We start from the raw sequence: 12,497 nt of genomic DNA on the forward strand, positions 1-12,497 counted from the left end.
TTTGATAACTTATATTTACTCTAAGTTTTGTACGAGCCTTATGGATAATGTCTTTAGGAATGGATTGATCAGTAGACTTGAACCTAGAAGCATCTATGAAGCAATTGCCAATTATGATGAAGAAACTTGCCTATGACAACCTTCAATTGTGTTCAGTGGATATTCAGGGTCAGAAATGTACTTCCTAAGTATTCACAACTCACCGTTCTTATACTGAGATGTCCTAACATACCATTTACAGTCTTCTTGCAAACAACTCAACAAACTTTGAATTTGATCTTGTAGTCCTAAATTGAAAATTATTCTTCACTACTTTTATGTAAAAACACTTTGAAAGTATTTCTTTACTTTCAAATACATTTTTCCTTCAAATCACCATTAAAAAAAAAAAAAACATCTCTTATAATTTCATCATTTGAAGAAGAAGAAGAACAACCTAAATATAACATTCTATCACCATCGTCACCTACACCATTAATAGTAGTAGAAAACCCTTCCAAAAAACAAACACTTATATGGGCAACTAATGGATGTCTGCTGATTGCATCTTTAGCCAAAGTCATATACCAAAAAACATCTTTGTCATTTTTTATTGGAACCACAGTTTGAATAATATTTTTACTAAAAGCCAATAAAACGGACAAATCTACCAACCCATCCAATTGAATCTTTTCATATATTAAACCAACTAAACCATTGAAATCTATCTGACCATGTACCAAACCACCAACTTCATAATTCTCATAGAAGTGATAATCATTCCACTGTCCTCCATAAAAAAATAATAATAAAATAAAATAAAAACTATAGCAATAGCCATGGTATTTTGTAAAATGAAAAAGAGATTATACAAGAAACTCATAATGAAAATATAAAAAAGATTAGGTAAGAAACTCATAATGAAAATATCCAATAGTGATAGATAGAAATAGAATTGAAACTCATAATGAAAATATCCAATAGTGATAGATAGAAATAGAGTTCTATCTTTGTCTATGAATTATAGACAAAGATAGAACCCTATCACTGTCTATCAGATAGACAGTGATAAATTTCTATCTCTATTTATCATTGATAGAGAAAGATAGTGATAGATAAAGATAGAGTTCTATCTCTATCTATAGTGATTTGTCGTTGTCTATCCATGAATAGTTCCAACATGGTCGCGCTACCCCTGCAATTGTAGTAAAAAACTCCCTACCACTAACCATTGTTACAATTTAACTCATCTTTTTAGCGGAGTAAACATTTGAGAAAAATTGAAAAATATAATATTAATCCTTAGAAATAGGATTGTGTTTTCAAATTGATACTAAATTCTCATCTCAATTGAAAGAAAAAGAATATAAAGAATTTGAGTTTGATGGTAACGATTTGATTGGAGCAATATTTAGGACATGTTTGAAATTGATTTTTAAAAATTTAGGTCTTGTTTGGTAACCATTCTGCCTTTAGTTTTTCGTTTTTGAAAATTAAGCCTATAGACACTACTTTCACTTCTAAATTTCTTTTTTTGTTATCTACTTTTTACCAATTGTTTAAAAACCAAGCCAAGTTTTAAAAACTAAAAAAAGTTCTCAAAAATTTGTTTGTGTTTTTGGAATTTGACTAAAAATTCAACAATTGTACTTAAAAAATATACAAACCAATGTAAAAAAGGGAGAAAATAGGCTTAATTTTTCAAAAATTAAAAACAAAAAAACGAAATGATTACCAAACGAGGCATTGATAATCACTTTTGTCATGTTTAATTAAAATCACTATGCCTTTTTCTTTCTCTCTTGCTCTCTTTCTTTAAATTTAAAGTCACTATGAACATCATTCAAAATCAATTTTCATGGTATGAAAACCACGTTTAAGAATGTAAAATCAACTATTAAATTGATTTTGAAAGATTAAAGATATGTTTAAAGACAATTTTAAATCCTCTAACTCTCACTTATTGTACTAAAAAAAACTCATTTAAAAAATACTTTAGAACATTGCCATTTATTTTTTTAAAAAAATATATAATCTATCAAAAGTTGAAATATTACCCATAATCTTTTGTAAATGTTTCAAAACTACTTTTGGGGTAGAAAATTCTTTAGAATTTCAAATGTATAATTGAGACTTGAAATAGTGTGGCAGTGACCCAAAATGGTGTGACTATCCAAATTTTTGTTTAGGATCACCAATACATAGCATCTTAGCTTTAAATTTCAGTATAAAATTCTAAAGATAGATATTGATAGATATTGAAGACTTCAGAAGTCTATAAATATCTATCATTGATAGATTTTAAAATTGTAAATATTTTAATTTATTTTTCTTTATCTAAAAATCGTCCTAGAAAAAATGTTTTTAGGATTCGATGGAAGTAAAATAAAATAACAACAATTTAGAAATTCGATTCGAAAAAAAATGGAAATAGCGGAATGGGAATGAGACTGGTGTAAACTGAAAGCAGGGCTCAGAAAAATCTGATAAAACATCATCTAAATCCAATCCTATCACAATTGGGAAGCCCGCCAAGAAAGTCAATCTTGAATTCTTGATCTTAGTCTTACCCTTAGGATCATCGACTTCCTGCAGTTTAATCTCCGACGAGCAGATAAAGCCGTACTCACGGCACACTCACAGCGCTTGCTTGCCAGAGGAATCGAAAAATGGCGCTTAAAGTCTATGCAGATCGAATGTCACAGCCATCTCGCGCTGTTCTCATCTTCTGCAAGTTAAATCTCTTCCCTCTTCCCATTAATTTTGCTTGTGGTAATTGGGTATTTGAAATTTCTTCTTCTTCTTCGTTTAATGGCGTTTTAGGGTTAACGGGATTGCTTTTGAGGAGGTGGGGGTAGCCTTGTCCAAACTCCAACAGCTGACTCCCGAATTCAAAGGTGGGTCAACACAGCCGTGAGTGTATTAGTATCAATATGTTGCTGTTCTTTACACTTTAAGATGTAATTGACTTTTTTGGTTTTTATGAGTTGTGGTAATTGAGTATTTGGATTTTGCTCTTAGAGGTCAACCCAATGGGAAAGGTCCCCGCCATTGTTGATGGAAGATTTAAGCTGTTCGAGAGGTAATGAAAGTTTTTTTCTTGAACATTTTTGTAGATATTGTGATCTTGCAAGAGCAAGGATAAAATCTTACTAGTTTGCCTCATTTATTTTAAAGATTTATGCGTGTTCTTGTGGATCCCTTGTTTTTGCAACTTCTGTATTGTCTATCACAAGCCTGCTTCCCAAAATTTGATGTAGTTACTATGTTACTTTTAATATTGTGCATTGCTTCATTTTCTATTGGCAGCCATGCTATTCTTATCTACCTTTCTTGTGCCTTTCCTGGTGTGGCAGATCACTGGTAAGTGGTTGCTCATTTCTCACTACTGTTCCATTACAGCTTTCTCTATTAATGCAAATCACTTCTGGAGACTTTTCTTTTTATAGCATGCAAGGGTTCTAGTGGATGTACATTTCCTAATTTAGTGTCCAGCAAAAGGAAGGACGGGTAGATTTGATCTCTGTTGGTATTTGGTTCAATGGTTCCTTTCCTTCTTTGAGTTATGGTCTTATACTTCGAGTCCAGATGATTTAGTGCCTTTGTTTTTATTTTGTTATGTTTCAAGAAGAGGTAGTTTAGATCCCTACAGAATTGCCAAGTTCTTGCAGTTGCGACCACTTGAAGTAAATGTATAGTTCTTTGCATTGTTGTTGGTGTGGGTTATTATTTATATGTAAATTCAGTTAACCGTTAATTTATATATATTTAGTAACCATTATTGTAAAGCTTAAGCAATTTTAATAGGCTCAGATATTGTAACAGAATTTCTGTTAATGTTACTAGGTATCCAGCTGATCTTTTCAGGAGGGCTAAAATAAATTCAGTACTGGATTGGCATCATTCTAATTTACGTAGTGCAGGTATGTTACTCAAAAATGTTCTTTGTTTCTGATATTTCTAAATGTATTACAACTTCTTCATATCATAGTGTTTGTATCAATGAGATAAAGCCTTCTTTGATATTCACAAAGGTTATAATGGGATTTCAAGTATAAGAAAGACTCATCACTAGAAAAAGGAAATAATCCCACAAATATAATCGCTTACTAATCGCAGCTCATATGATAAAGTAAATATTCAAAAAACTAATATTTAATCAAATGCATAAAACCAACCGATTGTTTCATATTCACATAGATTGGAGAGAAGTGTGCCACTGGTTTTATCTTTTCAAACGAGCAATGACTTATTTTCTCTTGTTCTTTATCTTGTTCAGCTTCTTTGGTATTCAATACTGTTCTAGCACCTTTATTTGGCCGTACTCCAAATCCTCAAGCAGCTGCTGAAGCTGAGACGCTTTTATCCAAGTCACTTTTGAAACTAGAGTCGTTTTGGCTGAAGGGGAATGGGAAGTTTTTGCTAGGTGGCCTTAAACCATCCATAGCTGATCTTAGCCTGGTTTGTGAAATTATGCAACTAGAGGTACACACACTAGTGCAAATACTTACTGATTGCTTTTTGAGATCACTCGAAGACACTCAAGAATGAACAATTACATTGTCTCGCATTATCATTATTTTCTGAAGGAGCTTGTAAAACCGACCAGGGGGGTTGCACTTGGCATTAAACTGCCGGGCCAGCCCTCTTGCTTCAAAATCTCTATTCCTTTTCATTTGTTAAATCTACAAAATGTTAATTCCACGTTTAGGACTAAACTTATTTTGTTTCTAAACATCCCATGTATCGTCTTCCCCCTAGTTTAGTTCTCACTGGATCTAATGGTAGCATGGACTTGTTTAATATATGCAGCTTTTGGACGAGAAGGATCGGAGTCGTATTCTGGGTCCGCACCAGAAAGTGAGGGAGTGGGTTGAGAATACTAGAAATGCTACAAACCCGCATTTTGATGAAGTTCATAAGCTTCTCTTCAAGCTCAAGGAAACCCTTCAAAAGCAGCGCTCAGAGAAATTGGTTTCAAAGATGTGAAGTTTTGGCTCTGTCTGGTTAAAGCAATAGAATAAACGCCATAAAGAAAAAGCTGTGAAAAGACGAGTTTCAACGTAAGTAATCTGTGTTACTTTTGATAGATTGTGAAGAACTCAGTTGTCTGTGTAAACATCCCACAATTTACAAGATTCTATTTAGTCTGTGTAAACATCCCACAAATATATTAATTTCCAAGATTCTATTTTCTCGATAATGACCGCCGAGAGGGAGGCCACGACTATTCATCAGAGATAGGAGAGAAGGAAAGAGGAAGATGAAAGGAGAGAAAATGATAAGGAAATAATGGACAATTATTAGAGTTGGAACATCTAGTTAAAGTTTTCAGATAGATGCAATCTTTAAAGCTTTAAGATCATCTAAGATTGGTTCATGTAAGAAATTGAAAAGTCATTGAACCTAGGCAATTAGATGAAAGATTGTGACCTTCCATAAATGACCTTTCGATCTATATATATTCCTGTATTTTGTTATTTGAAAGATATAATTGAAATTTGAATGAATTTTTTATTTGTGCTCTAAAGCCTCGTGAAGCTATTTAGTAAAGTATTTAATTTAATTATTAAATATGCAATAATGAATTATCATTTACAAGAAAAATCCAAGATAATTTCATAAAACTTGAATAGTAGGTAATTGACATATAGGTAAATCACATTCAAGTAATAACTTATAAGGTCTATAGTATATGGATAATGTTGACCTTATCTTGGTAACACTATAGATATGACCCATTTTGTTAACTTTAAAACAATTTGATCCAAATCTTTTATGTAGAGATATGTGAGTGGGGTATCCTATACAATAAGCTTGGATCATGAAATATTTAATCTCTTTGTTGGGGTTGATATCTTAAATCTTGTAAGATTCTATAGTTTGTAATGGTAATGTACAAATATTTTATTCATGTAATAAAATATTTTATGTTTTACAAAATTAGTTGCATTAACCACAAACCAATGAACTAACATTTAGGGTTATCTCGTAGTTTAAACATGTATATAGAGGTTGGATACCTTATCCTAGTGATTACAAATGTTGTAAAAGGCTACAAATGATCTGATTCTGATTATTCATGTGGTGACATGTGAGCTGGATATTCTATACAAAGGAGTTTGTATAAGACCGGACCACGAAATATTTAGTCTCATTATATAATGTCGTTCATAACAGAGACTTACATTTCATCAAGATGACTATAGGTAACATGACCTGAATTGGGTATTCGTCTGATTAGAGAGATGGAAACACAGCTACACAAAAGAAATTCACATAAATTGCTCCCTTAAGAGCTGATTCCGGGGCTTGAACAAGAGGGGTTTGATCATAGTTTGACTATGATTTATTATTCATTAGAGGGATCAATAATACTTAAGAAGTTAGATGTAACTATAGAGACAAAACGGTAATTGTGGTTTAGTTGTAATTACGAGCAATTTGTGAAGGGTCATCGTACTTTTAGTTGGTTATATCCAATGGGCACACAAATATATTTGTATAGTTGTTGGTCTTTAGTGGAGTGTTTGACAGTTAACGGATGATGAGTAATTTAATTAATTATTCACGTACCTTTGGAGCTTCAAGTTACAAGTCCATGAGGTCCCCTCGGTAGCTCAACGGGATTATTGAGAATCAGTTTGAATTGTTCAAATTAATTGAGAGAATTAATTATATATGATATAATTAATTAATTTTTAATTATATGTGATATAATTACTATAATGTATTTGATACATTATAATATTAACTATTTATGAGAGGAAATAAATAATTGAATATAATTCAAATATTAATTATAATTGAAATTGGATTCATATAATTAAATTTAATATAAATGTGATTATATTAAAAGTCATTGTTAAGAGAAAATTGAAACATAGACTATATTGTATTTTATACAATATAAAAACTATAGATTATATGTTATATGTGATATAACATATAGTTATGTATATATGTATAATAAATTAGTTATTATACACATATATTATATTAATTAATTTAAAATTAAAATTATCTTTTAAAATTAATCATTTTTATGAATAATTACTATAATGTATTTGATACATCATAATATTAACTATTTATGAGAAGAAAAAATATTTGAATATGATTCAAATATTAATCATACGAATTGTATTCATATAATTAAATTTAATGTAAATGTGATTTATATTAAAAGTCATTGTTGAGAGAAAATTGAAACTATATTCTATATTGTATTTGATACAATATAAAAACTATAGATTATATGTGATATGTGATATAACATATAGTTATATATATATATAATATATCTATATATAATAAATTAGTTATTTATACATTATATTTATTAATTCATTGAAAATTAAAACTATTTTTTAAAATTATTTATTTTTATTTGAATTATTAGGAGGGAATCAACTTCCTTCCTCAAATTTCTCCCCACCCACGTTTTATGTGGGTGATTGACAGAGGAGTGGGATTTTGATTTTCTTTTTCTACCTGCAAAAAAGACAGAGATTAGTTCTTACACAGAAGAGTTCTGTGAAAACAAAATTCTAATTCCCATTCGTCTCATTTTTTTCTCCTCTCTTCCATCTCCAAAATCACTAGAGCATTACACCTCCTGGATTCGCACCAGAGAATATTAAGGTCTCTTTCTTGGTAGTGCCCAATTGGAGTTGTTCGTGATTTGCACAGAAGTGGGATTATTTTTTGAAGAACGTCTTCAAAGTTAAGGGTTTCTGAAACCCAATTTTATTTTTCTGTAATTTCTGTTTAAGCTTGTTGTAATTGTTGAATTAAATGCATGATCTATTTCTTATTCTTTGTAAAATTGAATTTTGTAAAATTGAGATTTGGGATGATCCATTGCTTCCGTTCTTGGACCCATTAATGGGATCCTTCGCTCTTTGTAACACCGTTGATTGAAGAGATTAATATTTCAAACGATAATCATATGTAACTCAATCTCAATCCTGAGTGAGTTATGGACCCTTGCCTATGAGGGATCGTTCTTTGATTTTTATAGTTGAGAGTGACTCAAGTCACTAACTCAATATGTCTACCATTTGGGGACGAGATAGAGTAGAGAGTTATGGACATAGCTACACGAGATGAAATTCTCTCCTTCCCACCTTTCGAATAAGTAGATGAGTTGTTCCCTTAAGTGTTGTTCGGATCTTGAATAATGGGTCGCAACTCTCTCGTTGGCCTAAGAGGGACTTGGTTTATGGTTAGACTATAAACAGATGGTTCATTAGAGGATAAGTGGTACTTAAGAAGTAAAGATAATTACAGGGTAATTTGACTTAGCTATAATTACGAACAACTCGTGAAGGATCGACTTATTTGTGATGGTTAAATTCATAGATGCAAAATATTCTCAGCTTATAAAAATGCAGCTATGGGTCTTCACTGGATTGCCTCATAGTCATTTAATATTGATTAATTTAATTAATTAATCTCGGATCATTGGAACTTATAATTGTAATCTATTAGGTCCCCTGCTAGCTCACAACGGGTAAAACAAGAATAATTAGTTTTGAAAGAATTTGAATTGTTCAAATTCTTTCAAAACTAATTATTCTTGTTTTACCCATTGTGAGGTTAAGGGAATTTATGTTAATTGTATAACATATAAATAATATAGTGTATATAGATACATTATAATATAAACTTAATTATGAATGAGATTCAAGATTAAACTATATAATATGAAAGTATTAATGTTTAAATGAGATTCAAATACTAAATTAATATGAATTGAATTCATATTAAATTATAGGTTAAAATTGATGTGAATGAGATTCATATTAAATCTATAGGTTATGAGAGAGATGTACATTTGAATATGTGTATTTAATTGAATATGAGATATTTAATTATTAATTAATTAATTTTATTTAATTAACTTATATTTAGTTACATAATTATATAACTAAATTGTATTTAATTATAAATTAAATAAAAATAAAAACTCTCCTGCAATGTAAGGGAGTGGGAAAGTGCGTGAGGGAAGTTAACTCCCCTCTCTCTCATTTTAAAAAAAGATAATATTCTTCTGTAAAAATTTATTCCTACTTTCAAAAGAGGTTCCCACATAACCAATCCTTATCCGAGAATAACAAAGAAGACCTTTTTGGTGACAACACTGTTCATTGGGAGATTAGTTCATTGAGAACGAGTGGAGCACTATTGTGGTGAAGATTTGAAGAGATGTCTTCAAAGGTAATCTTTCTCTTCCTTGTGTTCTTTCTCTAATTAACCATATATGTTTTTCTTTTCAGTGTTATATTTTTCAAATAAAAATTAATAGCAAAGTAATTTGTGATGACCCAACTTTTCAAGTACTCTGATAAAAATCATTACTCATAATACACATTTAAAACCAAATATTTTGACCATAAAATTCAAGAAAGTAAATAAATAAAAAAATAAGTAAAACCTTTATTCGAGGTCCCTAAAATCATTTACAAAGAAATTAATCAAAATAATAAAATAAATTTTTCTGTCCAACATTTAAAACTTTCTAGTAACTTAAGAAAAACTATAGATTGAGCAGAAGCAATTTTGATGTCCTCATATGGCTCTGTCACGGGTCCTGTTTGTCACTCGCTGACCTATTTCTGTCATTACCTAAAAAACATGAAGAAATGATGAGTTTAACAATACCCAGTAAGTGATCTACCATTAGGCCCTCTAGGTAACCTGTTAATTAGACTATCTAGACACCGGTATACACCTATATCATACCAGTTGTAGTGATCCCGAAGGGCCACATATCAATCCTAAACGTGATCCCGAAGGAACACACATCATTCATAGTGTGTATCTCAAAGGTACACAAATTAGTCGTAAACATGAACCTGGAGGAACATGCATCAGTTATAATGTGTATCCCAAAAGTACATGAATCAAACGTAAACATGAATCCGAAGGAACGTGCATCAATCATAGAAGGTCCACGATCAGCCATAAATGTGCACATATACCATCATTTGTGTATACCTACCTAGATAAGAAAAACTAACAAGAACCCTATAACTTAACATACATTAGTTTTCATATAACTCTTGTGTGCTATTTTGTCATCGTTTATCTTAGGGGTAAAATTTCCAGTATATCCTCAGTCAAATTTGTCATGGTCAAAAGTAGAAAGTCATTTACCTCAAATTCAAGCTCAAATTATACATCCAAGCAAGCAAATCCTTTTAGTTTCTACAATCTTTGAATTAGATCCTAGGACAAGAACCAAAATTAATTTAAACATTTAGACCAAATTCATTCATCAATTTATCCAAATCAAACAAACTCACCCAAAAATGTGTTGGTCCAAACATCACCTCAAGCTACAAAATCATACAACCCAACAACTCTAGTCACAAATTCAACATTTAATCTCGATGGATGGCATCTTTGAACCTTCAATTCCAACCTTCTATATCACAATTAAGTAAATAATTAAGCTAACACTTTGTAGGTATCCAAAAATTATCACTCAAAAGCTTACCAAAAGAAATATAATGCCTTACTCAAATTGTTCCTTGATCCGAAATCACCTTGAAATTCCCAACACGAAAACAATTCGAATGAGCTTGATGCCTCTAAAAAAAACCTCCAATCAAACCTCCATAACCAAGATTAAACAATCAATAAGCAAATCATTTATTGATACTCAAAATCTTGGAAGACCCAAAATAAAACTCACAAAAAGTCGTCGACCCGATCTTTAATCTGCTGGACAACGGTTTAGTGATCCCAAATCTCAAAATCTAACATCAAAAAATTATGGATAAAAATCCAAGCCAAAAAAATTTGAATGGGTAATTAACCTCCAACAAAATAATCCAAAAAGGCCTAAAAACTAATCCAAACATCGGTCTTGGTGAAACCCACGTAGCGACAGCAATCGACAGAGACACAGGTGGTGCGGTGGAGGTGTCGGTGGTAATGACTGAGCGGAGCTAACGATGGATGGATGAACGACACGAGCTGTTGTATGATCGAACGAACGGTTGGGGCATCAACGCACTGACTGACGAGCGGACGATGAACACAAGCACGTGGACGACAGCGTACACTTCCCAAGGGCTTTTTAATATATATATATATATTAAGAATATTAGAATAATAAATTGATTCCTATTGTTTAGTGTCCCAAAAGCCATGTGTCACCCTTCATGTTGTCAATGTACTTTGTAATTATTCATGTTTGGTGTCCATGTAAGTCCACATCCTACCTGTCACTTTGCCTATAAATAGTGGCATTTGGTGGATCTTAAAATCACACACATTGGTGAGAATTTCACTACAAAATTCTACTAATTTTCATATTATCCAATTTTATATTTTTTGTTATTTTATGTTATATATTTAATATTATTATATAAATATATTATTATATTATATTTTATCTATATCCTTGTCCCATTGTGATCCTCAAATTCACAACACGTTATCAACATGAGCTCCTGTTGTTTTTTCTGCTAAAGGTAGGTCCTAAAGTACTGCCATGACAAATCTCATAAAATTAGAATTTTTCGCCCTTAATATTAATGGCAATAATTATTTGTCATGCGTACTTGATGCCGAAATCCACTTGGATTCTATGAATCTTAAGGAGGCTATTAAAGAAGGAAATACGACATCCAGTCAGGACAAAGCAAAAACTATGATTTTTCTTCGTCATCATCTTCCATGAGGGATTGAAAATGGAGTATCTTACAATAAAAGATCCCCGTTGTTGGGGTTGATGCCCTAAATCTCGTAGGGTCCTATAATTTGTAAACACTTGTATGAACAAACATTTTGTGGTTTATAATATATGATATTTTATTTACATTGTCTATGAAATATTTGATATTTTAGTTGCTTAACCACAAACCAATAAACTAAGATCCATGGTTATCGTTGTAACTTAAACATGTATGTGAAGACATACACGTGGATCGTTCTTTAAGTGATAACCTAAATGGTCTATAGTATATGGATAAGACTGGGTACCTTATCCTGGTGACACTACGAATATGACCCGCTTTGTAGATGTTACAAATGTTGTAAAGTGCTACAAATGACCTAATCCTAATCATTCATGTATTAGACATGCGAGTTGGGATATTCTATACAAAGGACTTTGTATAAGCCTGGACCACGAAATGCTTAGTCTCGTTATATAATGTCGTTCATAATTGAGATTTTCATTTTAGATTTTCATTTAGTCTCGTTTTATATCACTGGTCTAGTTAATTTAGATTCTAAATTATCAATTTAAAAATTTTGGTGGAGAGACAAATTTTGAGTGATTAGGACAACCACACATGTAGTCAGCCAGTACAGATACATGTTTGATTTGTTTCAACCTGATTAGGTACATTACACTGAACCTAATTGATTATTTTATACACATTTTTATTATATTTGTCTTTGATGTTCTCCAGTATAATATTTTGTATTTCAGGTTATTTGGGAGTCATACAAAATTATTATACATACTTTGCCCAATTTCTGTACGAATGGTCAAAACA

The 12,497-nt window shown here is 31.3% G+C and overlaps 1 protein-coding gene and 1 long non-coding RNA gene across 3 annotated transcripts; one reads left to right on the forward strand and one right to left on the reverse strand.

The window, feature by feature from the left end:
* Window positions 1-2,401: 2,401 nt before the first annotated feature.
* Window positions 2,402-5,182, forward strand: LOC120086650 (glutathione S-transferase T1). The gene is made up of 7 exons (XM_039043734.1): window positions 2,402-2,713; window positions 2,803-2,876; window positions 3,001-3,061; window positions 3,289-3,342; window positions 3,826-3,902; window positions 4,259-4,464; window positions 4,792-5,182. The coding sequence occupies exons 1-7, from the start codon at window positions 2,649-2,651 to the stop codon at window positions 4,966-4,968; spliced, it is 714 nt and encodes a 237-aa protein (XP_038899662.1). The 5' UTR covers window positions 2,402-2,648; the 3' UTR covers window positions 4,969-5,182.
* A 4,349-nt stretch (window positions 5,183-9,531) lies between these two features.
* On the reverse strand, window positions 9,532-11,031 carry LOC120067262. Of its 2 annotated transcripts, none has more exons than XR_005478957.1 (5): window positions 10,682-11,031; window positions 10,506-10,577; window positions 10,290-10,411; window positions 10,141-10,212; window positions 9,532-9,609 (listed from the first exon to the last, which is right to left on the reverse strand). It is a non-coding gene; the product is annotated as an uncharacterized LOC120067262 (long non-coding RNA). The 2 variants fall into 2 exon arrangements; XR_005478956.1 differs by having other exon boundaries at window positions 10,506-10,600.
* Window positions 11,032-12,497: the final 1,466 nt, after the last annotated feature.

Source organism: Benincasa hispida, chromosome 1, assembly GCF_009727055.1.
Source record: "Benincasa hispida cultivar B227 chromosome 1, ASM972705v1, whole genome shotgun sequence".
NCBI lineage: Eukaryota > Viridiplantae > Streptophyta > Magnoliopsida > Cucurbitales > Cucurbitaceae > Benincasa > Benincasa hispida.

What these genes read in the sequence shown, in the direction of transcription:
- LOC120086650 (XM_039043734.1), top strand. Translation starts at nt 2,649, where the DNA reads ATGGCGCTTAAAGTCTATGCAGATCGAATGTCACAGCCATCTCGCGCT. An exon ending in GCTGACTCCCGAATTCAAAG is followed by an intron (nt 2,877 to 3,000) that starts GTGGGTCAACAC and finishes TTTTGCTCTTAG; the next exon opens with AGGTCAACCCAATGGGAAAG. An exon ending in CCTGGTGTGGCAGATCACTG is followed by an intron (nt 3,343 to 3,825) that starts GTAAGTGGTTGC and finishes TAATGTTACTAG; the next exon opens with GTATCCAGCTGATCTTTTCA.